Source organism: Balaenoptera musculus, chromosome 13, assembly GCF_009873245.2.
Source record: "Balaenoptera musculus isolate JJ_BM4_2016_0621 chromosome 13, mBalMus1.pri.v3, whole genome shotgun sequence".
Classification (NCBI taxonomy): Eukaryota; Metazoa; Chordata; class Mammalia; order Artiodactyla; family Balaenopteridae; genus Balaenoptera; species Balaenoptera musculus.
This window is the reverse complement of record NC_045797.1, coordinates 50,860,268-50,887,036: the sequence shown is the minus strand read 5'-3', so window position 1 is coordinate 50,887,036 and position 26,769 is coordinate 50,860,268. Positions and strand designations below refer to the sequence as shown.

At 49.8% G+C, this 26,769-nt stretch overlaps 1 protein-coding gene across 1 annotated transcript in view; it reads right to left on the bottom strand.

Moving 5' to 3' along the window:
* KCNK12 (potassium two pore domain channel subfamily K member 12) overlaps positions 1-26,292 on the bottom strand; it is a 55,754-nt gene extending 29,462 nt beyond the window's left edge. The window contains exon 1 of the mRNA XM_036873924.1: positions 25,064-26,292. Coding sequence (XP_036729819.1) covers positions 25,064-25,454 — 391 coding nt within the window. The 5' untranslated portion in view covers positions 25,455-26,292. The remainder of the gene's footprint in view (positions 1-25,063) is intronic.
* Between the last annotated feature and the right edge of the window lie 477 nt (positions 26,293-26,769).

The following is a 26,769-nucleotide window of genomic DNA, read 5'->3' as shown; positions in this document are numbered from 1 at the left end:
GCTGGCCCTCCCCTTGCGGGTCTGTGACAACACTGTCTGGGGCTTTCAGAGCAGAAACCCGTGGGAAGCTCAGCTGTCCCGCTGGGTACTCCTGCCCCCCTGGCTGGACAGCTACCCCAGAAGGCAATAGGGGGCATTCCCCCAGGCGTGTGCCCTGTTGGATCTTTGGGAGAAAGGATGGTCGGGAGGTCCTGGACGCTGCTCCCGGACTGGTCTTCTGGGAGCTGGGCCAGCAAGCTGGGGTGGGGAATGGCTCGTCCCTCCTCTCTCCCTGCTGCTGTGATTCTGGAGATCTGGAGAAGGATGTTCCACATTTTTAAAGTCTCTGTTTCCCATCCCTCTGCCAGGGAGTGAGGCATGGTCCACCGGCTTCAGTTCTCATAGCTATTCTGCCACTGATGGGAGGAGGGCAGAGACTCTTTCCACCAAGGAGCCAGGAGAATGCCCCATCACTGCTCCTGGGAGCAGGCTCCCCCAGATGTGGTGCTGAGTCCCCAGGGCCTGCCCTCCCTCGGCTCTTGGTGGCAGCAAAAGGCCAAGTAACATTCTTTTTTTTTTTTTTTTTAATTTTATTTATTTATTTATTTTTGGCTGCGTTGGTCTTCGTTGCCGCGAGTGGGCTTTCTCTAGTTGCGGCGAGCGGGGGCTACTCTTCCTTGCGGTGCGTGGGCTTCTCATTGCGGTGGCTTCTCTTGTTGTGGAGCACAGGCTCTAGGTGCACAGGCTTCAGTAGTTGCAGCAGGCGGGCTCAATAATTGTGGCTCGCGGGCTCTAGAGCGCAGGCTCAGTAGCTGTGGCACACGGGCTTAGTTGCTCCGTGGCATGTGGGATCTTCCCGGACCAGGGCTCGAACCCGTGTCTCCTGCATTGGCAGGCAGATTCTTAACCACTGCACCACCAGGGAAGTCCCCAAGTAACATTCTTGAAACCCCCAATTTCACCTCTTTTTTTCAGACTGACTCCACTATCTCAGAGGAAACCAACCTTGACCCTGATGCTGGAGGCACGGACATGCCCGAACCCCCCCTTTGCTGCCCCATCCCCTGCCTCCCCCTTGACATACACATGGTGTCTCAGGGATAAAACAGACCAAAGGAATTCTCATCATATCTGTTCTTAGCGCTGTCTCAGCCTGTCTCTCAAGGCCTCATAGCTCAGGGGAGCCCCGCATCTCTCTGTGTGGAATGCTCGCCACGTCAGCTCCAAAGGACAGGGCTTGCTTACTGACAGCAGCACCTAGGAAAGCCTGTCTCTTTCAAACCCTACTTTCCCAGGCCTTCAAGATGGCTAGCACCATTGTTCTCCACGTTTTTACCAAAATACATCACCCCTGTGTGCTTTCCTGTCTGAGTAACTCATAGGTTGCAAAAACTGTAATTTCCTGGGATCTGTTTTAAATGCCCTTTGCTGGCAGATGTGGGCTCAGCAGGAGTTCTCTGTAATTTTCCAGCCTCCTAAATGGCCCCCCTGTAGCTAACATGTACCATGCACCGAACATAACTCACCCGCTTTCCACCCCGCCCCAGATGACCCAATTACTCACAGAGTCTTCAGCAGGGCCCTCCTGGGGGTCCCTGGCTAGGTCCTGGGCAGGGGTGGGTGGATGCAGTCATGCTTCTGACAAACTACAGCACATCCTCTCCAAGAAACACTACGTATCCAACAACAGGGATGCTTGAAAAGTTTATTTCTACATCATATATCAGTATATAAAAAGCAGGACCCCAAATTTTTGTCTAGAAAAAAAGGCTTGTAGTGATTCTATTTTAGCGGTGAAAATGTGGGGATTTTTTTCCCCCTTTCACTTCTTTTTCAAGAATTCTAATGAGCATGTATTATTTTAATGAATTACAGACAGCTCATTTTGTCATTATTTTTTACAGTCAGGGTCTGACAGCATGGTGGGGCGGGAAGTCACACACCTGTGAGAAGATAAGGCAGTGAGGGGTTGGGGTGGGTGGTCAGATGATCATAAGCAGAAGTGAAGTTAAGAAAGAGGGTTGGTGAAGCCTGCATTATCAGGGTGGGCTCTGCAGAGGAAGTGGCCCTTGAATAGCGCGTGGACTTGGGGGAAGTGCAGGGGGATGGATGGGAGAGGGTATTCTGGGCAGAGGTAACGTTGTAATGAGGACCCAGAGGTATGTGGTACCTGGTCTAGCTCGGCTACAGCTAGTGCAGCAAGGGGAACATTAACTCCCTTGGGCTTGGAGGGGTTGGGCCAGTTTGTAGAACCCTGAACTGTAAAGGAGGTTTCCCTGGAGGAAACCAGGGAGGCTGCTGCCAGAGGATGGACCCTTTGGGAGGTCTGGATACAGGCCAATGTCTTTCCCCAATTCAGTCCTTTTTTTTTTTTTGCCACGCCGCACAGCTTGCAGGACCTTAGTTCCCCCACCAGGGATTGAACCCGGGTTCCAGTAGTGAAAGCCTCAAGTCCTAACCACTGGACCATCAGGGAAGTCCCTCAGTCATTTATTAAGTACCTATCATGTCTCTTAATTCCTCATCATTCAAGCAGCACCAACTTTGCCGCCCAGGGCAGGGTGGGAGGTGGGTGGGATGGCAGAGACGGTAGGGCCACCTGGGTTAGAATCTCAGTTTGGTCACTTGTTAGCTCTTTGATCTGAGAAAGCCATTTGACTTCTCTTTGCCTCGGTTTCCTCATCTGTAAAGTGTGGGTATGAATGGTACCTACTTCCACAGGAGGTGATGAGGATTGCAGGAGATAAAGTGTGAAAAGCACTTAGCATGGGGCTTAGAAATGTTGACCATTTGTGCTGTTACAGAACAAGGAACAGAGTTTCTAAAGATAGGGTGTAAGGCAGAATAGAGAAGAGGAAGGTGGGGAAATGAGTACAACCCCAGACTGAATTTCACTAAGCTCCTTTTGTTCTCTTTGGGGAATTAATTTGTTCAGGAGGCCAGCTGGCATTACCTAGGTGCTTTTTGGGGAAGAATCCACCCCCACGTTAATCTCCCAGAGAAAGAGACAACTACAGTCCAGACCAGATGGGGGAAAGCTGTAAAGGAAGTAGCACTTAAGGGGCCCCGGAACAGCCCCTCCCCCATTCCAAAACTTCCAATGGCTTCCCAGGGCCTAGAGCCATGGGTCCCAGTCATCTGACTTAGATGCCTATGACTCTGCAATTATGGCAAAGGCGTCTGGATTGATTTGTTCAAGTGAGTCTTGTTCTCAGCTGTCATAACTTTCTCCTACATCCTTGTGCTATTGGTGTCCAAACATATGTAAATGGTTTTACGATGACGAAAAGATGCATTTAAAAGTGGTATTGAATTAGTTCAGAGGAATTTGTGTGTCAATATATATTTTCCCTATTAATGAATGGATACCGGAAGTATATGTGACTCCTGTCAGACAGGTTCTGTAAAAATATCTCTAGCTGTTAAAGTGATCCTCGCACTTAAAAAGGCTGGGAGACTTCTGATTTAAAATGATCATCTAATCACCTGATCGTATCTACTCTCCCTCCCAAGAATCTATGAAATGATTCTTCTATGAAATTCTATGAAATTCTATGAAATGAATCTATACCATCCCTATGATGGTAAAGGGATGTAAAGGCTCAAACACTGAGAAGGGGGAGGGAGATTTCCAGTGGATGAGGAATTTAAACAGACTTCGTTCGGGAAGGTGCACGGCAGGTTAGAGTGGTGACTGGTGAAGGTGAGTGCAGCTCAGAGAGGACGATAGCCAAGGAGGGGAGGGAGATGAACTGTCCCAAAGAGCCCTGGGGAGACTTGGGTCTGGGCAACACCACCCAGATAATGGCTGGCTGTTCACCCACTGACCGAGAGGGAGGCTGGGGTCCACAAGCCCCACCTGTGCACACTGAGTTTCCAGTCAGAGTTTCGATTCTAATTCTTAAATGTGGGTGGACAGCCACAGTTCCGACACCTGAGGAAAGCCTGGGACGTCTCCCTCTAGCTCAGTCCTTCCTTCATCTTCAAGACCAGTAAGCCTCCATCTTCTCTTCTGGGTCCCACGAGCATGCCCTAGGACTCCGTGCTTCCGACCCTGGCTGTATATTGGAGTTCCCTGAGGAGTTTAACAAAATATGAATTCCTAAGCCCCACCCCTGGAGAGTATGATGCAGTTGAGTTGGCGGGGTGGGTGTGTGGGGTGATCAAGCCTTTTAAAAGCTCCCCAGGTAATTTTAATGTGCAGCCAGGGTTGAGAACACTGTCCTAGCTGATCTTTGGTAGGGCTTTAAATAACACTTACAAGAGTGGTTCTCATCCCTGCTTGTACATTAGAATCACCTGGAGAACTTTTAAAAATATCAATTCCCAGGCCTGACCCCAGAGATTCTGATTGAATTGGCCTAAGGTCAGGTCTGAACATTGATTTTTTTCTTTTTTAAAGTTTCTTAAGTGACTTTAATAGGGCTGCAGCCAGCGTTAAGAACCAGTGGTCCATAGACATACAAATCCTAAATCTGCATCTCAGTCCCAACTGCCTAACTGGCAACCAATTTGAAGTCTGAGAGACATCTCAAAATAAATATTTTTAAAACTGAGCTCTTCTCATCTCCCTCCCAACCACCCCCTCCTTAGTTCTATTAAAGCTTCCCTTATCTCAGTAAATGACAAGTCCATCCTGCCAGTTGTTAAGGTCAAAAATCTTAGAGTCCTTTTTGATTCTTTTCTTTATCTCATACTCTACATCTGATCCATTAGCAAATCCTGCTGCTCTACCTTCAGAATATACCCAGAATCTAACCACTGGATTTTGCTTCAGGTCATGAGGGAATAACTGGATCCAGATTTCTTTCCCAACATAAACAACTAGGAAACTGGACAAAATTTATGACATAATTATTTTCAGACGCTGGAAAAGAGGTAGTACAAGGTTATGGTTCCTGAGAGAGGGAAACAAACAAGGTGAGACCTTTGATTGCCCTGCTTTTCTGCCTGGAGGCAATTTTCAGACAACAGTAGAGGGAGGGGAGATCCAGAACCCAGCAGTCTCACGCAATTGAGGAAACAGAGATTTGAGTTCAAGGAGGACAAGGCAGCTTCAAAAAAAGGCAGACTTGCAGGGTAGCATACGGGAGCGGAAGGAACTACCAAGAGAAAGAGTTCCAGAAATCTGTGCAGGGGTTCCCCTGAGTATTTGGCTGAATAACAATCTGTGCACGTATAGGGTGAAACCAAGGGAGAAAAAAAAAAACAACTTCCAGGAAAGAACAATTGCCAAAGAGCTGTAAGCCAAATAATTCCCAGAATTCTCATAGAGCCAGGAATCACCTGAGTTCCCATCAGCCAGGGTGGAGAGGTTTCAGTGAATACACAAAGCATTCCTGAGAGCCCCAGGAAGGTTATGCCTAATACTGTGGCTAAATTAGTCCCAGAGAAAACGCTCTTTTAGACCTGACTTTAAAAAGCTTAAAAACAAGTCTGGAAAAGATCACACTTATCTATAAGAAGCTTAACTGTCTGCCATAACAGAGTCCAGCCCTGTTTAAAGGAAGACAACATAATCAAGCATCAAAAACGTAAAACTCACAGTGTTCTGGTCTCTAATAAAAAAGTATCAGACATGCAAAGAAGAAGGAACATGTAATCCACAAACAAGAGAAAAATCTGTCAACAGAAACAGAACCAGGAATAGCAGAGATTAGGGAATGAGCAAAGACATTTAAACAGCTGTTATAAATATATTAACTACGCTCAAGGATTTGAAGAAAAAGATGAACGTAACGAGGAGAGAAATGGAAAAAAAGTTTAAAAGAACTAAGTGGAACTTCTAGAGATAAAGAATATAATATGTGAAATAAAAATTTCACTGGATAGGATTTACAGTAGATTAGACACTGCCGAAAAAAAAGATTGAACTTGAAGACCTAGCAATAAAAACTATTCAAAATGAAGCACAGTGAGGAGGAAAAAGACTGAAAAACAAAAAAGAAAGCAAAGATAAGAGCCTCAGTTACCTGTGAAACAATATCGGTGGTCTAACATATGTGTAATTGGAGTCCGAACAAGAGATGGTGAGGGGTAAAAAAAAAAAAAAAAAAAAATTTGAAGAAATAATGGTCAAAATTTTTTCAAAGTTAATAAAATTTATAAACACACAGCTCCAAGAAGTTCAATAAGCCCCAAGTAGGATGAACACACGCACGAAAACTATACTGAGGCACATCAAAATCAAATTGCCGGGCTTCCCTGGTGGCGCAGTGGTTGAGAATCTGCCTGTCAATGCAGGGGACACGGGTTCGAGCCCTGGTCTGGGAATATCCCACATGCCACGGAGCAACTGGGCCCGTGAGTCACAAGTACTGAGCCTGCGCATCTGGAGCCTGTGCTCCGCAACAAGAGAGGCCGTGATAGTGAGAGCCCCGCGCACCGCGATGAAGAGTGTCCCCCACTCGCCACAACTAGAGAAAGCCCTCGCACAGAAACGAAGACCCAACACAGCCAAAGATAAATAAATAAATTAATTAATTAGTTAAAAATCAAATTGCCGAGGGAACTACCTGGAGGTCCAGTGGTTAGGACTCCACTGTTCCACTGCAGGGGGGTGCAGGTTTGATCCCTGGATGGGGAACTAAGATCCCACAAGCCATGCTGCATGGCTAAATAAATAAATAAATAAATTTTTTAAAAAGCAAAAAAAAAAAAAAAAAACCAAATTGCTGAAAATCAGGGAATGAAGAGAAAATCTTAAAAGCAGCCAGAGAAAAAAAGGCGTGTTACTTACACATAAACAAAGATAAAAATCACAGACTTCTTGTCAGAAACTGTGCAAGCCAGGAAACAACCTTCTAAATGCTGAAATTAAAACAAAAAAACAAGGGACATCCCTGGCAGTCCGGTGGTTAAGACTCCGTGCTTTCACTGCAGGGGGCATGGTTTGATCCCTGGTCGGGGAACTAAGATCCCGCATGCCATGCAGCATGGCCCAAAAAAACCCAAAACAAAACAAAAAGCAAAACAGCCGTTCAACCTAGATTTCTATACCCAGTGAATATGTTTTCTGAAAGATATTCTGAAAGATCTAATCACTTTTCTCTGACACTGCTCATCACACTCTTGTCCAAGTCACCATCATGTCCTACCTGAAATATTTCAAAAGCCTCCTAACTTGTTTGCATGCTTCTACACTTGCTCCCCTACACATATAAGGTCATCTCATTCCTCTTCTCACAACCTTCTAATGGCTCCCATTTTACTCAGAGTAAAATCTGAAGGCCTGGCCATGGACCACAGACCCTACATGATGTAGTCCTTGGCTATTGTTCTGACTTCACATTCTAACGCTCTCCCACTTGACCTTCCTTCAAACACTACTCCAGCCACACTGGCCTCCTTGCTGCTCCTCCAGTAAACCATGCAAGCTCCTACTTAAGGACCTTGCACTTGCTGGAATACTCTTCCTCCAAGTAGCCACAAGGCTTGCTCCCTTGCTTCACTCCATGTCTTTGCTCAAGAGTCATGTCATCAGAGACCCTTTTAGATTACCCTATCAAAAAAAGCACCCCCTCTTCCATCACTCTTCATTCTGTTACCTTTTTCTTTCAGTAGCATTTATCACTGTCTGACACTTACTTATTTGTTGACTGACTGCCTCCCCCAACTAGAATGTTAGCTCCATATAGCAGGGACTTTGTCTGCTTATTCACTTTTGTACACAAAATGTGAAATCAGTGACACACACATATACACACACGCACTGCATCCATACCTCAAGTTTGTTCTAACTCCTTGATGCATAAAAACATTTTGGTGCCAGTTCAGGGGAAGGCAAGCCATTGGTTGAAAGTTCAACTCTAACCACAGGCTGCCCTGCACATAGCTCAAAGGGGCTGGGAGGAGCTCTAAATGACATGTGTGTCACTTCAGTGGCACCACTCTGTGGCTGGAAACCCTGGAAAAATTACAAGGGAGAACAGCCAGGGCCTTGCAGATGCTGGCTCATTCATTCACACAGAGAATTGGGCCTCTCTCTGCTGGGTCTGCATCAGCTCTTTCCTCTCTGCTCAGCCCTGGGGAGAGGGGAGGGTCAGGAGCTGGGATAGAATTAATCAGAGTACTCAGCACCAAGTTGAAGCTAGAGTGTCCTTCAGCCATAAACAGCTATAAAAGAAGAAAAAATTTTATGGAAAAACGTTAAAAAAGATGTAAACCAGGGATTTAGAAGAAGGTGAAGGTGATTTCTAGGGACAAAGACGACATGAATTAAGGTCATTGCTACACCCCAACCTTCATTGCATTCAGGCCATCCTCCCCCAGTGCCTTTCTCACCTGCAGGGCACAGGAGGCTGCCCTCAGCAACCTCTGAGCAGGGAGGGGAGGGCTGCCCTGCTGAACCCAGCTTTGGAGGAGGGGCTTTGTCCCCCAGCCTCAGCCTGACTTCACTTCCCACCTCCTGTGCACCTGCAGCACCCTCATCCCCCTTCCCCCCATTATTAGACGTGCACACAAATCTCTGGATGCATCATAGAGATCCCCAGGCACATGGTCAGCCCCTTTCCCTGGATCTTCATGTGTGATCTTGATGTCAAGAAATGGGGGAGGAACAGAGAGTGAGAACCAAGATTAGTGGGGGTCATATTGAGTCATGTTGAGTGCTGCACTAGATCCTGCCATTTGGCTCCTGAGAACATCTCTCGCACCTTCTCTTCTCCTTTCCAAAGGCCACAGGATCCCCGGCCCCTAGCCCTAGCCCTCTCCACCCAAATCACTCTGCACACAAATATTCAGCATAAACACACATAAACAAAACAACAAACATTTATTGACCCTTGGCCTATTATGTGGGGTCCTCCCCACAACCCCATGAGGCAGACATCATTGTGAGAAAGATTTGTACACAGCTGCTAAGTCAAATGTGCCAAATTCTGCTCTTTGTTCAAAGTGTGTACACCACTGGCTATAAAATTAGAACTATCAAATATCATGAGCCACTTAGAGCTCATGAAGAAACAATACGCACTGGCAATCTTTTGAATGAGTTTGGAATCACACAGCAGTTCAGAGATGATATTACAAACTCAAGGATTTGCCACCTATAGAGATACATAAGCTCCCCATAAAATGAAGGGGACAGCTCTTAGTGGGCTGATTTAAATGTTCAAAGTGAACAGCCAAAACAAGGGACTTCAAATCATCTGGTTGTTTCCAGGCAGTCTAGAGACCGGCAATTTACACTAACTAGATTGCCTGATTTAATGGCATAACTATATAGTGACTAATCAGCCAGAATCCTCTTCTCAAACACTCATCATCACTTTACACTCTTGCTCAAGAACATGTAATGGCTCCTTATTGCTCCCCATGCCAAGTCTAAGATGTTTCTGCCCAGCTTTCAAGACCCTCTGATATGACCTAAACCTATAAAGGCAGTTTTACCTGTTGTTGGTTCTCAACATGCCTAAGGCAGGCTGGTCCTGACCTCACTCACACTGCTCCCACAGGCCTACCCTGCAACCTGAGAGGTGGCATCAGACACGCTGGAATAAGCAAAGGATTTGGGGTCCAGCTTTACCACTCACTGTGTGATCTCAGCCAAATTATTAATAAAAACACTAGCTCATATTAGAGTGCTTATTAAATGCCATGGCCGGATGAAGCACCTACATTCATGTTCTCATACAATTCTGCCAACAACTGTGTGAGATAGGCACTGTTTTGTTCCCATTTTATAGATGTTAAAACAGAAGTTTTGGAAGTTTGTTCATTTGTTCAACAAACACCAAGTGCTGTGCTGTGCGCTGGGAATATAACAGTGGGTGCGGAGACGAGACCCCTGTTCTCATGGAGCAGGGAGTGGCTAGAGGTTAGGCAACAAACAAGTAAATACAGGAACTGGATGATTTAGGAAAGTGGTACATACTCTAATAAGACCGTAGTGTGATGGACAGCAGCTGGGGGTGAATGGGGGACACGATTATAGTCAGGTAGTTAAAGAAGGCTCCTCAAGGGGTGCCATTTTAGTTTTAGATATTGAGGCTTGAATGTGGTTGAGAAGTCAGCCATGCCAAGACCCAGGGAGCTGGACTCCCAGGAGCAGGAACAGCAAATGCAAATGCCCTGAGGTCTAATAAGTCCAGTCTGGACACCATAGTGAGTTGAGCAAAGGGGAGAGCAGTACCAGTGAGGCTGAGAAGAGGCAGGGCCAGGTCACACAGGGCCTTGCATGTCATGGTGAGGAGTCAGATTTCCTGCAATGGGGAATCACTGGCGGGTTTCAAATAAGGGAAGAGTTTGACTGATGTATACTTTTAAAGACCTCTTTGGCTGCTGTGTGGAGAAGAGGTTGTCAAGAAGCAGAAAGGAAGCTGGAGGATTGGTTAGGAGACTGATTTAGTTGCCCCAGCAACATACAGTGGTTGTGATCAGAGTAGACCAGTAGTGATGGGCACAGAGACAGGGGATGAAATAGGAATGTATTTTACAGATTGAGCTGACAGGATTTGATGATGAATATGGAAAATTAGAGAGAAAGAGGAATCAGGGCAGCTCTTCATGATGGTGCCATTTATTGAGATGAGGAAGACTGGAACAAAGCAGAAATCAACAGTTCTATTTTGGCCCTTGGACCTATGGTCTTGAAGCATAGTGTGGAAGATTGGGGTTATTCTTCTGGAAGTCATCAGCAGATAGGTGGGCTTTAAAGCCATGGGGTGTGAAGGGGATCAGAGGATGTGACCCCAAAATATGCAACTTTGGCATAAGGATTATTTTGAGCTGGAGGCAATAGAGAAACAGCAGACTCAGGAAAAGCTCTCTACCCTTCCCCTATCTGCCCAAAGGTAGGGTATAAATTTTCCTTTGTGAAGGTGTCCCCCCTCTCCTCAACTATACCAGGAAAGAAGAACAACTCTTAATAACCAGAGACACTTCTCACTCCAAGACTGTACAAATTGGAGTCTGCACAACAAACCTTACTAAAATAACCCTTACCTTCCTTTCCTCCATATATTTACCTTCTCACAATTTACCACTCCTAGAAGCCCAAACCCTTTTGCCTTTGCCTTATCACTTCTCCACAATTTACCGCTCTTTGTTAAAATGGTATATAAGCCTCAGGCTTAACTGCTTCTTTGGATGTCAGTTCTTTTCTATGAAGCCCTCCATATGCACACATAATAAGACTTTTCTCATGTTAATCTGTCTTTTGTCAGTTTAATTTGCAGTACTCCAGGTATAAAACCTAAGGGCATAGAGGAAAAAAGTTTTCTTCCCCTACAGGTTAAGTGACATTGTCTGGAGAGAGAATCCAGGGAGAAAGGCCTAAGGACTGAATGTGGGGCCCTCTAACAATGAGAGATCACACAAAGGAGGGGATTCAGTGAAGGAGACAGGATAGCAGCCAGTGAGGGTCAAGGAGAGCATGATGTCTCAGAAGCCAAGAGAAAAGAGGATTTCAAGGAGGAATGGCCAGTGGTGTCAAATATTGCTGAGTTGCTGAGTAAGATGAAGACAGGGAAGTCATCACTGGATTAGCAGAAAGGAGGCCATGGGGGATCTTATAAGAGCAGACTCAGTGGAAATATGGGGTAGATTCTGGATCGATGTGGATCCAGGGGAGGAAGGGAGATGTTGACTACTCTTTGGAGAAGTTTTCCCGTAAAGAGGAGCAGAGAAATGGGGAGGTAGCTGGAAGGTGATGCAGGGGTCAAGGGAGGGGTCTATTAAGAAGGAAGAAAAGAGAGCATGTTTGCATGCCAATGGAGGACAGACTGACAATGTATGGGAAGGGTCATGGCAGAAATAGTCTTTGAGAAAGTTGGAGGGGATGAGACCCAGTGAAGCAGGCATTTGAAAGTGGACAATCTGTCTGCTATCATAAGGAAGAAGCAGCTCCACATGATGAATGGGTTTGCGGTTGTAAAGATGAGAGTCCCTGTCTGATGACTTTTCTTTTCTCAGTGAAGTGTGAGCAGAGAGTGAGGGCTATGGGAGGCTGGAGGTGGGAAGAAGAGGGATAAGCGGTGAACTGACACAATGGAAGGTAGTAGGAGGGTCTGCCAGCATGGAGTGTCCAGCTGGTCCCCAGGGTCACTAATTTAAAGTTGGACCAGTCAGCATGTTTGCATGGTTTTCTCCAGCCATGTGTAGCAGCTTGGGTACAGGTAAGGAATAGGTGGAAAGCTGGCATTTTGATGGTACCAAGTTGGGGACAGGGACACAATGCAGGGAGAGAGAGAGAGAGGCAAGGAAGTTAAGGGTCCTTGCAGAGGGAGTGAATCTAAGCTGGATTAGAAAAGAAATGAGGGCCCAAAAAAGATGATGGAAACATAGTAGGAGACTGCCAGTTTGGGGTCCAAGGAATACTCTGTTGGGTCAACAGAGGATGAGAGCTGGAAGGATGGGAGGGGGTGATCAGAAGGTGAGCTTTGAAGGTAGTGCAGTTCACTGGTCATAGCAAGGACGTGGGTAGAACAGAGTACCTGCCAGAGTGGGATAGAGAAAAACATTGCTGTAGGTGAGATGGTCAAGGAATGTGAGGCCCGGGTCTTGGATGGATCATGCCTGGGAGACTGGAGAGGGGTGAAGAGGAAGGCAGTGAGCCAGACTTCTTCAGTGAATGAGCAGGAGATGTTCCCTGGCAACCCCACCAGTGAATGACAGAGCTGAAATTCTAACCCAGGCCAGGGCCCTCAGCACCTGCTCCTAACCACTACACTGCACTGCAAACTGTCTCTTGGTGTTGCAGATTTCTTCCTTCTTAAAATGGAGACACATACAATACCCACCCGCCTGGCTGAACAATGCACATCGAGGAGCTTTATAAGGCACTTTCCGTACATTGGGCATATGCTCCGTCGGCTGGACTGCTCCAGTGGACCTGGGCAGCTCGTCACTACAAGACACACCACCCACATTAGCTCTTGAAATACACACTTCTGAATGGCCCACTGGGTCATGTGTATTGCTCACTAATTCGACCAGAAGCCCTTGACTTTAGGCACTGGGCTGCCTCAGGGATTTGGGGTTTGTGTGAAGGTGGCAATGGCAGTAAAGGGGACTTGATGTGGCTGCCGGGTTGGGTTCCTGACATACTGGCTGCACGCTGCATCTCACTTTATTTATTTATTTATTTTAAAATTAATTAATTTATTTATTTTTGGCTGTGTTGGGTCTTCGTTTCCGTGCAAGGGCTTTCTCTAGTTGCGGCGAGCGGGGGCCACTCTTCATCGCGGTGCGCGGGCCTCTCACTGTCACGGCCTCTCTTGTTGCGGAGCACAGGCTCCAGATGCGCAGGCTCAGTAATTGTGGCTCACGGGCCTAGTTGCTCCGCGGCATGTGGGATCTTCCCAGACCAGGGCTCGAACCCGTGTCCCCTGCATTGGCAGGCGGATTCTCAACCACTGCGCCACCAGGGAAGCCCTGTATCTCACTTCAAATGCACTGGTGTGCTTGGCTACATACAGAAGCCCCGGAGTGAACACCTTTGCAAATTGAAGCTTTCTTTTACAAAGTGAATCATCATCTGATTTGTAAGTGGAGATTTTCGTATTTTACTTTTTCTTAAACTGGTGCCTAGGCAGAGCTGAAAATCTTGGAAACGGCCAATTATTCACATTTATGTTCTTTCCACAAATATTCGTGGAGCCCCTCCCATGTGCCAAGCCTGGTGCCAGGCACTGGGGGATGGAGCAGAGAACAGGAGAGACAGGCTCCTGGGCGCTGGGAGGATCAGACCCCGGCAGTTTCACTCAACGTGGGCAGAGTTTTGTGTTTTCCTTTCCCTCTCCGGCCTGGGCTGTCCCTGAAGCTTTTCTGGCAGGTCCTGGTGTGAGCAGCTCACCACGAGGTGCTCAGAATTCAGAACACTTGGCAGCAAGGGAATGAGGTCGTGGCCATTTGGAAAGGATTAGGGAAAAGTCACGCGGAGTGCGATTTGGGGCTTGTGTTTATCTCAACTGTAACTTTCCAGAAAGCTGGGACACCCCATTCCAATAAAAGCTTCCCCAAGTATTTTTAGAGGCATTGTGATGGTGCTGGGCTGTGTGGATAGGGGTGGTTTTCTGGATTTGTGGAATTGCATTTAGTTACTGATAAAACTTCTGTCCAATTTGTGAGCCAACATCTGGTTTCTAAGGGGTGTGCCATGGGCTGGTGATGGAAAAGGTAGAACTATTGAGCCGAGAGGCAGAATTCAGCAGGGCTTCCTTGTGGCTGGAAGCTGCGGCCAAGGCCAGGGCCAGATGGGGCATCTGGGTCGGTGGGAGAGCTGGGGCCAGAAGCCTGGCCTCATTGTTCAGAACTGAACTTCTCCCACCACTCCTGGGGCTCTGGGGGCTGAGGCTCAGAATCGTCTGGTTTGGTATCAATCCAATGATTCTGCCGGGCCCCAGGCAGGGTAGGACAAGGACCCAGCTGACTCAGAGAGCCACGGAGACAGCACTGTCCGCCAGGGGAGCCCCAGCCAGAATGAGCTAGCTGTCTACTGCACACCTGCCAGCCACTGAGAGATGGTTAAAGCGACGGCCCAGCAGAAGGGCCAGTGCACAGCCAGCCCCTCCAGCTCCACAGGGCGGGAGGGAGAGGGAGGTGCTGGGAGGTTCCTGGAGCCCAGCCTGGGCCCAGTTTTTTCCACTCTCTTTTTATTATTTCCAGCAGTCCAAGGTTTTTAGTTACTCACACTCATTTATTCATTCCATCCATTCAACATTGATTAATCGCCTACTTTGTGCCAAGCATTCTGCTCCATGATTTGCAGAAACTACCTCTTTGCTTTTCAATTATCCCCATCTCCAGACACGGTGCCCACTTTACAGTAGTCATTCAATGCATGGCTGCTGCCATATGGCTATTATTGTCATTAACTGTAGCAGTGACAAGCACTACTAAGACAGAGCTCCTGACCTGGAGGAAGGAGAAAGGATACCTACTCTGTTCTGGGTCCGGTGCCAGCCTTTACCATACCTTACCCCACCGAACAGAGGCTGGTATTATTGCCAGGGAAACTGGCATAGAAACAGGTAATGACCACGTGTCTGGGGGCAGTAAGAGGGGCTCCAAGAAGGTCTCGCTCTAGTGGCCTCGTTTAAGCTGCACCTTGAAGTCCAAGTTCACGTGGTGGAAAATGGAGAGAAAGGGAAGAACATTCCAGGTGGAGAAAACAGCCTGAGCAATGGCCTGGAGGCTGAATGTGCCTGGGGTTCAGGGGTGGGGTGCAGGAGGGATGGCCAGAAGTTAAGAGTGGCTAGAGCTAGGGGTGCACCAGCAGGTGCTTGGTTTCATGCCTTCCCTCAATGTCTGGGTGGGTTTGCCTCCAGGACATGACCTTGGACAGTCCTGAGCTGGCCGTGTGCCCAGACTTTCCTGGCTGATGTGCTCAAGTGCGGACCTTCTGGTTATTTGCTTTTCTGGTCCCGCCGCTCTGTGGCCACTGCTGCTATCCCAAGTGCAAGGCTGAGGGCCCTCGGCTCATGAGGTCCTTTCTCTGGGCAAGAGCTTGGTGCAATTGGCCCCCAAAGTTCCCATCAACGGCTCCCAGAGTTGTAGTGAGCTCTGCGTGAAGCACCATGCTGTGCCTGCCTGCGGCCTCCCTCAGAAAGGGAGCAGGGTTGTGTAGGATGGAAAGCTCAGTGTAGCCATTGGGGCTGCAAGGAGCACAGCACAGCCAAAGCCAAATCCCTAAACTGTGCTTGAGCCCTTGCTGACACCACCTCATATTCACCTCTTCTGCCCCCACCCCGCAGCAGACCCCAGACTGGGCTGTGACTCTTCTCCCTCTGTGGTCGTGCATGGCTCAGGGGCAACAGAAAGGATGCTATACAGTCAGGAGCCCTGAATCCTCTATCCTGCCATTGCCTCCTTGCTGTGTGAACCCAGGCAAATCGCTTAACCTCTCTGAGCCTGTCTCTTCGTCTGTGAAATGGGATAATAGCATCCTCTTTGCTGTCCTAGGGTTTGGGGGAGGTTCCTGAGTAAACATGGGTAAAAACACAGTAGACGGGCAAGCATGACGTGTGTGTGTGTGTATGTGTGTGGGGGGGTGACAATCAATGAGACCAGCGATGTTTCGGTTACCCTCTTGCTCCCCGGAACAAAGGCCCTGGCTGCTGCCACGGTGGAGTCTGGAGAGGGAACATGCTGGCAGGCCCTGCAGCCTCCCCTGTCCTGCCCTAGGACAGGGGATGCTTTTTCTACCCATCAGGGGAGCTGAGTAGCCCCAGGGTGAAGGGTCCAGAGTAAGGTTTGGGCCTGGGGACCTGGAGCAGCACCCTGGCTCCCACCCAAAATGGGGCTGTTCACCTCAGTGCCATCCTGCAGCCTCCTCCACCCGCAGTCCCAACACCAGAGTCGCCTCAGAGAAGCGTAGCGAGGCCTGGCCTCAGCCCCATCTGGCCTCTCTGCTGGTCTCAGCTCCACGACCTCCCCCTAAGCCCAAGCACTGCCAAGAGGCCTCAGCCCACTAAACCAGGATGGTGGGCAGGGGTGTGGCTCCCCAGGGCTCTGCTCTGGGGGTGAGAAGCAGAGACGTACCGGGGGACAATGGTCTAAACCACCACTCAGTCACTTGTTCAGTTATTCACCAAACAGCTTCTTTAAAGAGATCAAAGAGCACACACATGAGGAATTATTAAGACATTCTAGGGCTTCCCTGGTGGTGCAACGGTTAAGAATCCGCCTGCCAATGCAGGGGACACGGGTTCGATCCCTGGTCCAGGAAGATCCCACATGCTGCAGAGCAACTAAGCCCGTGCGCCACAACTACTGAGCCTGTGCTCTAGAGCCCGCGAGCCACAACTACTGAGCCCACGTGCCACAACTACTTAAGCCTGCGTGCCTAGAGCCCGTGCTCCACAACAAGAGAAGCCACCTCAGTGAGAAGCCCACTCACTGCAACAAAGAGTAGCCCCCACTCACCACAGCTAGAGAAAGCCCGCATGCAGCAACAAAGACCCAATACAGCCAAAAATAAATGAATAAATAAATTTAATTTAAAAATATTTTTTAAAAAAAGACATTCTAGTTGAGGAACCAAAGAAAATGCATTTTACAAAGCACCCTCCCAGGCCAGTTATGTAACAGCGTAGGACAGCAACATGCCCCAGAGACAGCGGCCGATGAGAGGGTGGCAGATGCCACAGTGCAGGGGCGGCTGAGACCCAGAGGGCTGTACGCAGAGTGGTGGGTCGGCGATGAACTGGGCCTCGGTCTCCCCCCGTGCAGGCTGGCAGCCCAGGGCTCACCCACGAGGCTTGCCCAGTTGAGGAGCTGATGCCGCACATGTGGATCAGCTCATTCAGCCCTCGTAGGTGCCCGTGGGGGAGGGAGGATGGTTGTCCTCACTTTACAGAGGAGGGAACTGAGGTAAGAAGAGGCACTTCCTCTCACTGGGAGCACATGGCTTGTCAGTGGCGGAATTGGGACTGGGACCCAGTCTGCAGAGTTGGTGCCTTTAGCCTGCACTAAACTGCACCAGAGGATGTGAGCGAATAGCCTTCCCAGATATGAGAACATCAGAGCTGGAAGGGACCCAAGTGACCCCGGCACTCCCTGCTTTTAGGAATGAAGACCCTGAGGCCCTGCGTGGTGACGTGTCCTGTCCACAGCCGTGCGGCCAGTGAGGGGCAGAGCGGGTCCAAGCTGCCAGTTCCTGACTCACTGCTGCTTCTCTCTTCCCGTGCTATGCCCAGTGCAGTCTGGGAACCCAGAATATGGGCGTCACTGGGAGCTAATGAGGAATGCAGTCTCAGGTCCCACCCAGACCTACTGAACAGAAAGTGCTCTTGCACTTTGACAAGAGCCTGGTGATTTGCATGCACTTTACTGATGGAGAAGCACTGCTCTGTGCTACCCTGCCTTCCTAGTCGGCAATATCTGTTACTGTGAGAATAAAGACATTGTATCCAGACACTGTAAGACTTCAAATTACAAGATACTGGAAGCTCCATCCTGGAGTCACCTGGGATCTGGGGGAAGTGACAGAGTGGGTCCCCCAGAGCTTAATCCTTCACAGGGCCCTGCACACCCGTCCTGCTAGTGAGCTTAGTCCTGAGCTGGGCTTGCCCAAGCCCAGGGAGGAGGTGACACTCACAGATGGTCCAGAGCATCCTTACCAGAGCCACTGGCTGCTACGGTCCCCCAAGAATTAGAGCTGGCGGTTGGCTAGGGAATGGCCTGGTTTAGGACAGAACTTCCTGGGGCCAGAGCCTGACAGCCGTGGTGGCAGCCAAGAGCTGGCTTGGGGTGAGCCAAGGGGCTTCGGTTCTCTCTCACTCTCTACCAGCACCTCTCCTGTACTGTCTCAGTCCCATGGAAAGTCCTTTGTCCTCAGAGCCTCAAGACCCTATGCCTCCCCAAACTTCACCTCGTAGAAACCCTGCCACTGACCCCAGGTGAGATCAGAGCCTGAGACTGCCCAGCGCGCCCACCTCAGCCCCACATTCTGGTTGGCTGGCTGGCAGCCCCTGGCCAAGCCCTGGATCCTGGGAAGGTCAGTGGAGCTGGGCAGAAGCAAGGGGAGGGCTAGGAGACTAGGGAAGACCCCGGGCTGGGGCTGCGCACAGGAACACAATGGCTTTTTGCTCCATCTCACCTCCTCTGAATCTGAGGTCACCACGCAAGGGCACGGAGAGTCCCTCTGTAGCTGACGGGGGTGGCGGCACTGAGCTCCACCTTCTAACACAGACCTGAGGCTCCACCACAACCTGCAGATGGAGCAGGAGCTTCTCCCTGGAGGACCCCTCCAAGGCACTCGACTTACTTTGCTGCGCCTCAGATGCCCTACCCCCCCTCCCTCCAAGCTCTTCCCCTTTGTCTCTGATGTACTGTTTAACTTTCACCCCTTCTGGGAAGACTGGTATCTGCTCAGAAGAGCCATGGCGGGATCTGGTTGTGTACTTGTCCCATCATTTGGGGTGTGTGTGTGTGTGTGGTTGTGTGTGGGTGTGTGAGAGAGAGAGAGAGACAGACAGACAGACAGAGAGCTCTTCAGCAGTATTCAGAAAACTTTTCCAAGGCGGCATGAGAGCTCAAGGACCTCAGAGTCCACATAGGCAGGTCCTGGGTCAGCACCAGCTCTCAGCAAATGCCCCTCTGACTTGCTGTGCAACCTTGAACAACCTCTCTCCTTCTCTGAACCTATGTAAAATGAGGAACAAGGCTAACTTAACCCTCTTCAGGTTGGTCTTGGAGGAGCACCAGGGCTCCTCAGAGAAGCTTTCAGGGAGTACATGGCGTCTAAGGGGAGGTCTGATGGGTGTGGCTCCAGCTCCCCTGTTTTCTGTAATAGGCTGCTTGTTGGCTTTTGTTGACAAAATGGTATAAATGCCTGGGGAAAGTTCTGGAAGATTTTTATGGTGCTTTCCAGCTGGAATACTCTAGAGGTAGGTGTCTGCTCCATGTGGCACAATTCTGGGCCAGTCCAGGCTGGGGTCCTTGGGCACAGTCAGGACCAAAGGGAAGAACCCTCTTCCTCAACTGGCTAGGCCCAGGAGTGGTGGCAGACATCCCTGGGAAAGCAGGGGACAGGAAGGAAGAAGGTCCAGGTACCCCTTCTCTGTCTTTGATGGCCGGGCAGCTGCTCCTGTTTTCCTTCCTGCCCTTCTCCACCCATCCAAAATTTCCCAGAGGAAGTGGCTCTCATTAAAGCAAGGGAGGCTGAAGATGCTTTAGTCACTGACTTGTTCAGTGGTCAGCTCAGCCCCTGGGAGTGAGTGCAATCCTGGAGAAAACCAAGTGAATCTGTGGCCTGTTTCCATGGGGCAATTTGCTGGGTAACTGTCCAGTCTCTTCTAGGCTTTGTAGAGGTTGTAGGCTCAGCTCAGGAGAGATGAGACAGTCCTTCACTCCAAAGGGACTGGCCCCAAGAGCCATGAAGATGGTAGTGTGCCCTAACTATCAATTTCACTGCTGGGAATTCAACTGAAGGAGATATTGCGTAAAGAAAAGGCCATCATAAAGATGATCACTGTGGCATTACTCACAACAGCCCCCAAATTGGGAACCACACCCAGCTACACAGCAATAGGGGTAGTAAATTACAGAACATCAGTTAGATAGAGTATTATGCACCCATTAAAATTAGTATGCGGAAACATGGAAACAACACTGATAAAAAAATGTTACCAAAAGCAGCTCAGCACTTGTCAAGTAGTTCCCTTTCTTTTTCCTACAAAAGGTGACAAAGAACTGCAGGGGAACTTGCAAAAATGAAAACAGTTATGTTAGGGCAGAGTATTATGAGTTATTATAATTATTGACTATTTACAATGTGCTGGGTTCAGCGCTGGGTGCTGAGGACGGAGCAGTGAATTAGAATGTATTTCCTTGCTCTCCATCTACAGCTTCAAATCTAATGATGGATTTTTTCCCCTAAATGTCCTTCAAAGTTGTCATAGCATCATCTTCCAATAAAAAATAGCTGATGAGAGAAATAAGCGAGGAAAGGTACTCCTCTCCTTCTGGGTAATGTATTTCATTCCCAGCATTAGAGCCGCCTCCAGCTGGATTACATACATGTCAGAAGAAAACCGAATGTAAACGTGGTAGTGACATTTCGGACTCATAATGTCTTAGTTTCCTTTGAAGCAAAAACATTTTAAAAACTCCATGTTAAAAAAGAAGTAAAAAGTTAGGACTTGTTACTAATCTTGCAGTTGAATAATTAAGTATGCCTAATTCTGAAAGTAGCAAGCTAAATTATGCAGTGCCAAAAGTGACATCTCTTATACCTACACCATCCCGGCTACAGCGGCATGGTTTTAGCTTTATAGCTAAAATATGCTGCCAGAAAACCTAATAAAAGGAAGCAAAAATATTTCTGTTTATATCAAGCTGCCATTTGAGAGAGACTTTTAAATATGTTCTTCCCTATGTGTAAATCTGACAGCAGTTGCATAATTAAAACCCCAGTGGAGAGTTTCCTTTTAATCTTTTCAAAGTAAACCAATAAAACATCCTTTAGGATGTGAAATGATGGATTAATACTCTTTGGATTGTTTGAATATCTTTGAGCTAGGGCCTGACTCCAAGAATACTATTTAGTACTAAAAGAACACCAGCCAGTGTCTTTCTCTTTAGGAGTTCATGTAATCATGGGAGATGCAGATAACAACATGCCAAAGGCGACACATGCATGGTTATGAGTTCTGCTTGTCTTGGATTTTGTTAAATGGAGGAATGAATAAATAGATGTATTTACATTAAAACAAACTTGATTTCAACCCCCTGGGAATATGTCATATAGCATAAATGGCAGAAATAATAATTGCCCAGGATTTCAGTTCAGTGTAAGCAATCAATATGAATAATTTAGACCACAAAGTGGATTTTCATTTTGCTTAAGCTATTCAGACTGACTTTCTATTCAGCCTCAACTACCACTGAACAATCACTGGCAAATCTTCCCACTGGGTCTATGTTGTGTGGACAGCTGCAAATTACCTAGCTCCAGATATGGGCCTTGTTCAAGCCAAAAGTCAGGACAAATATTCTACCTCATCATGGTGTTTCATCTAACATGAGTACACACAACCACACCTGAATTTTTCTTCTGTGTCTCCCTCTAGCTGAAGGCCCATTCCTGCCCCTTCTTCCCCTCCCCTACATACACACACACACACATGTGCAAAAGAAGGCAGAGAGAAAGTGGTTGCTGTCCTTGGACCAGAATTTACCCGAATGTCTCCTACTTGTTAGCATTTCTGTCTCTAACTTTCTTGGTACTGGCTCTTGCCTTCCCAGCTGTCTAAGACTTACCAGATGCTTCTAGTCTATCTGACCTCTAAGATGTGTCTGATCCTTCAAGTTTTCTCTGGACTTAATCAGCTGTTGGCCTGACCAACAGACCAGTCCTTTTGCTCAGCCCTGCTGTGGTGTCTGTCAGACACACACACAGATACACACACACACACACACACACACCCATTATTAAATACTTCAGCCTCAAACAGGAATGTGCCCACCAATTATATAAATGAAACTGGTAGAATAAACACTGCATAACTTGGATTCTGGACCCAGCTGAATACATAATTAACTGTGACCTGAGACACGTCCCTTAACACTCTGAGCCACATGGGATTGGACCAAAGGACCCCTCCTTGTTCCAATCATCATTAGTGAGGCTAGCCAAGATGTGGCGCCCATGAACACTACAATCCAACTGCCCATGTTGGAATATGCTTCAACCTTTGTCTTGTAGAATAAGCTTTAACCTTTCAACATATTAGCACTTGGGGCCTGATACACACAATATATCACAATATATCATATTTATGGGATGAATGAAGAAAGGGTTTTCTATACTGAAGTCTAGATGAATCATTTAGTTGGGTCTCTACAATACAAGAAAATGTCCACACTGCTGCATGGACCATACACACTGTGATAGTCAAATAAAACTGAGTGCATGCTAATTTTCCTCTTCGCTGGATGAGGTGGCAGATAGAGAATACTGACTGCCCATTTTGGATTCAGCTTTGGCTCCCTGAGCTGCTGAATCCATAAAAGCACCAGTAATAATTGTCTCTGAAGACTCAGGGCATTTAAGGGAAAGGAACTACATAAACAGAAGTGAAACTGACGTATGTAGGTCTTTACTTAAATCTCATCCAAGAGAAGCCTGAAATAAAAATCATGCTACTTTGGGATTCAGCAGAACTTATCTGACAGAAGTGGCCAATTTGAACCACTGCCCCACACCACGTCAGCAGGTGGATAACTGCCAGAGACCCTGCTACTTGTGTGGCTCTCTTGGCACCGCTGCAAAGGGGCTAGTTCAATGCTGAGCTGTCCACTGGCTGGTTCTGGCCCTGAGTGCAGCTCTTCTCAGAGATAAATATCTCCCTGCAGCAGATTTTGGAAACAATGTGCTGGGTCATTTGTAACATAGCCACCAGCTTCAGCATAGCCTCCTACAATGCTTGCCTACATCCCAAAACACAAATCAAGAAAGAGAACATAGTTTCTTTCTGCTTGACTAAAGAACAGCCAATCCTGCTCGTAGATGAAAGGCTCGGGCTTGGAACAATTTACCAACACACTGACTTGATTTTGTGCAAAGAACTGAGAGAAGCTGTAGAAGCCATGGCTGGGCAGTGAATGAAGGCATTGATGGGAGCTCATCAGAAAGGCACAGAGACCACAGGTCACTGGAATGAGGCCCCATTTGGATAGACTCATGGCCTGTAGGGGAAGGGGACACTGCTACCACCTTTCCCTTAACCTGTGGGTTCCATTAGGAAGCCAAGGTCAGAGCACACCGCTGGTAAAGAAAGGCTGTGGCTGCCCAGTATGTGCACAGGTTGCCTCTAGGTGAAAGCAAAAGGGTGTGTTTACAAGAGGAAGAGCATAAATCAATAATGAGCTATGAACACATGATGTCATCTTCCAGGACTAAGCATCTTTAGTACTTCTAAAGCACTTTAAAGAAAAAAAAAAGAAAAAAAAAAACTCTAGTTACTATAGCAACTTGATGTAGCTCTTAAAAGGGGATTTTTTTTAAGGGGGTCATTTTATATCTTCAATCACCATAACAACATGATATAGCTTTTAAATGGTATTTTTATCCAATTTGTGTGTACTTTGGACTTGGGCCACATTTGCCTTTTCTATTTAAAGTCATCAGATCAAACATGACACATGAAAATTCATTGAAAGGAAGCCCTTTCGTAGACTATACATATACACTCAGAGAGCCATCTCTAGCTGCTCATATTCTGCACATGGATGCAGTCTTTCTCTCTGCCTCCCAGCAGCCACCTACAATGGCTTACACTGGTCAGTTAGTCCATTCCCCCGTCTCTAAGCTGGCATACCAATCCAGCCCAGAACCCACCCACAGAAGGCGTGCCGGTGCAATCCCTCACCTCTCAGCCCAGTGGATCCAGTCCCCTCCTCCAAAACTACCACCAGGGGCTAGTGCTTTGGGGTGACTAGAGACATGACCAGCCAAGTGCCTTCTTCCACCCTGGGACTGGAAGCAGGAGTAGATGAGACACAAAGTCTTGCCAAAGTGAAAATCTTGTATTTATTCTGCACTCTATACAGTAACGGGAAGAGGTCTGTTTCACGTGACACCCAGGGCCCAGGGAAAGGGGGAGGGATGGGGAAAGTGGGTGAGAGGAGAATAAAGAGAGGGGCAGGGTGGAGTGGGGAGCAGTGATGGCTCCACAATCTCTACAAGAGAGGCTCAGAGGAGGGGCGAAAGAAATAGGGGGGCTTCGAGGAACAGTTACACAGCATTTTTTGTACAGTGGCACAATCATGAACTATTTTACCAAAAATAAGAGGAAGGGATGATGGAAAGTACAGAGAAACTACCCCCTGCACCCAAGCTACCCCCTTGGTGCCACTATTGGTTGGAAAAGATAGCAAGGTAACAAAGAAGAGAGGTCAAGAAATTGGAGGGGAAGTTGGAAGTGGGGAGGGGGGGGAGTAAGAGGAGAAAACCAGAACCAGAGCGGCCGAAGTCCTATTCTCCAAGTCTAATGGGGTGGTGTAGGCTGTAAAGAAAAAAAAAAAAAAAAGATGCGAAGGAGATCTAGGGATTCGTTTGGGGAAATGGTCGCCTTCCCCAGGGTAAAAGGGCTGGAGGACTCTGGGGGAAAACGCGTGTAAAAGAAGAAAGAAGAAGAGAAAGGAGATAACAACGCTGTGAGTGGAGAGAGGAAGGGCTTTCCAAATCACCTGGATGAGGAAACCGAGGACTAGGGGGCGTGAGAAATAAGAAGGAAGCAGCAGGCCCCTGATACATCCCAAGTCCTTTTTTAGAAGCCAAAACTGAGGCACAAGCGGTTAGGTCACGCAGTTGGCAAGTGCTGGAGCGCGGGCGGCCCCCGGTCTGCCCAGCGCCCGGGTGAGGGTTTTCCCCGTTTGGCCTCTTTGCCAGGCAGTCACCGCTGGGTGCGCGCCAGAGATGGGCCTCTCAGGCCACCTCCCGCGCCGAAAGCCAGTAAAGAGGGAGACGGAGCAGGAGGAGGGGGACGGGTGGGGAGGAGAGGGCGAAATGAAAGTAGGCAACGGGGCCTCAGAAGGGAAGAGGGAGCCGAGGGACGCGGCTCGAGCCCCGAGCAGTGGAAAGGGCGGCAGGTGAAAGACGCGGAGAGGAAAGTCGCCCGCTGGGCGCGCCGCTCACCTATGGTCGACACCACGGTGCCCACGAAGTAGAAGGCGCCGGGAAAGTCCCAGCGCGGGCGCAGCGCGTCGGCTCGGACGCCGGCTGCCAGCGCGGCCTCGTAGTGCCGGAGGAAGGCGCGCAGCTCCGGCTCGGCCACTCCGTGCGCCGCGCTGAAGTTGCGCAGCGTGGCGCCCCAGCGCGCCCGCGCCTCCGCCTCGCCCGGGCTCTCGAGCGCCGAGAAGACTGTGGCGCCCGCCACCAGGTAGAGGCCGATGAGCGCCGCCAGCAGCACGAAGCGGCCCGTGTCCTCGTTGAGGTGCGAGCGGCGGCAGCAGCAGCAGCAGCAGGAGGGGCGCGGCAGGCGGCGGCGGCAGCGGCGGGGCGGGGGCCGGGGGCTGCGGGAGGACATGGTCCGGAGCTCAGCCCCGGGGCCGGGGCGGCGCTCGGGGCCCGGGCCGCGACATCCCCCCCGCGGGAGCAGAAACGTGAGGATGGTGACCAGGGGTCGGGGGCCGCCGCGGAGCCCCTCGCCGCCTCCTCCAGAGCCCGGACGGCGGGGCGCCTCCGCCTCCTCCTCGGCGCTCAGGCCGCACACGGGTCCCGCGGCCCTTCGGGCGCCGGAGCTGGGGCGCTCCTCTCTGCGCCCCGACGCCTGGCCGGCTGCCGCGGCTCCTCACCCACCGCCCTCGGGCGCGGGGGTCTCAAGGTAGGCCCCTGCCGCCTTGTGGCCGGCGTCCACGGGGCCCCGGGCCTCATACTCCTCTCCAGACAGGCCGCGGGCTGCGGGCGGGGCGGGCTGTAGAGCCCGGGCGCCTAGGACAGGGACGGGAGAGCAGGGCACGAAGAGAGACCCCGGGCGCGTCCCATGAGACGTTCCCGGCTCAGTGGCTCCCCGGCGCAGGCTCCGTGGGCAGTCCAGCTCCCGCCCCCGGGCTTGAGCTGGCGGCGTCGGCTTCGGAGCCTCGGAACCGAGCTGAGTCCGGGTAAGCGCTCCCTTTCCAGCTCCAGCCGGAGAGCCGCCCGGCACGGAGAGGCGGAGTCACCGGCGCCCGGGGCGGGGTGTTGGGGGTTGGGGAGTAAGGAAGGGAGAGAAGGGGTGGGGAGCTGGGTTGCTGCGACGCCTCCCTGCCGTTCTGGCTGCATTAATGCGGGGCACCGAAGCAGGTGTCCGGACTGCGGTGCTGGCCACCACGCCGCCAGGGAACACCGTCCAGTCCCTGTCCCTCCCTGCGCTTCGGCCCCGGAATCCCTCCCTTCTGTCCAAGCTGCCGCCAAACTTTGCTCAACTTGATGTTGTCCTGCGGTCTCAGGTGCTGGAGGCCGAAAGACGCCAATGCCCTGACACCGGGCTCTCCAGCTCCAGTCCGAAGTTTAAGTTCCCTGTCGCTCGTGTCTTCTTCCTGCATCCATCCACAGCGCCAGGTCTCGGAGGGTTCCTTTGGGGAAAAGATCCCGCTTAGGAGCGGGGAAAGGGTCACTCGACTCGGGGCGACCGGAGAATGAGGGCGTCTCCTCCCCCTCCCGACCGAGCGGGCGGCCGGCGTCAGCACCGCGGACAGCGCATCGGTGCCGCAGCCGCCGGGCGGGCGGCGCTGGGGCTGCGGGGACCCGCGGCGCGGGACGAGCTGGTCACCCTGCTGCGCTGTGCTTCCCCAAACCCTCGGTTTCCCTTCTACCTCCCTTGTGTCCCCTCAACCCCTAAGGCAGGTGCGGTCGCGGAAGCG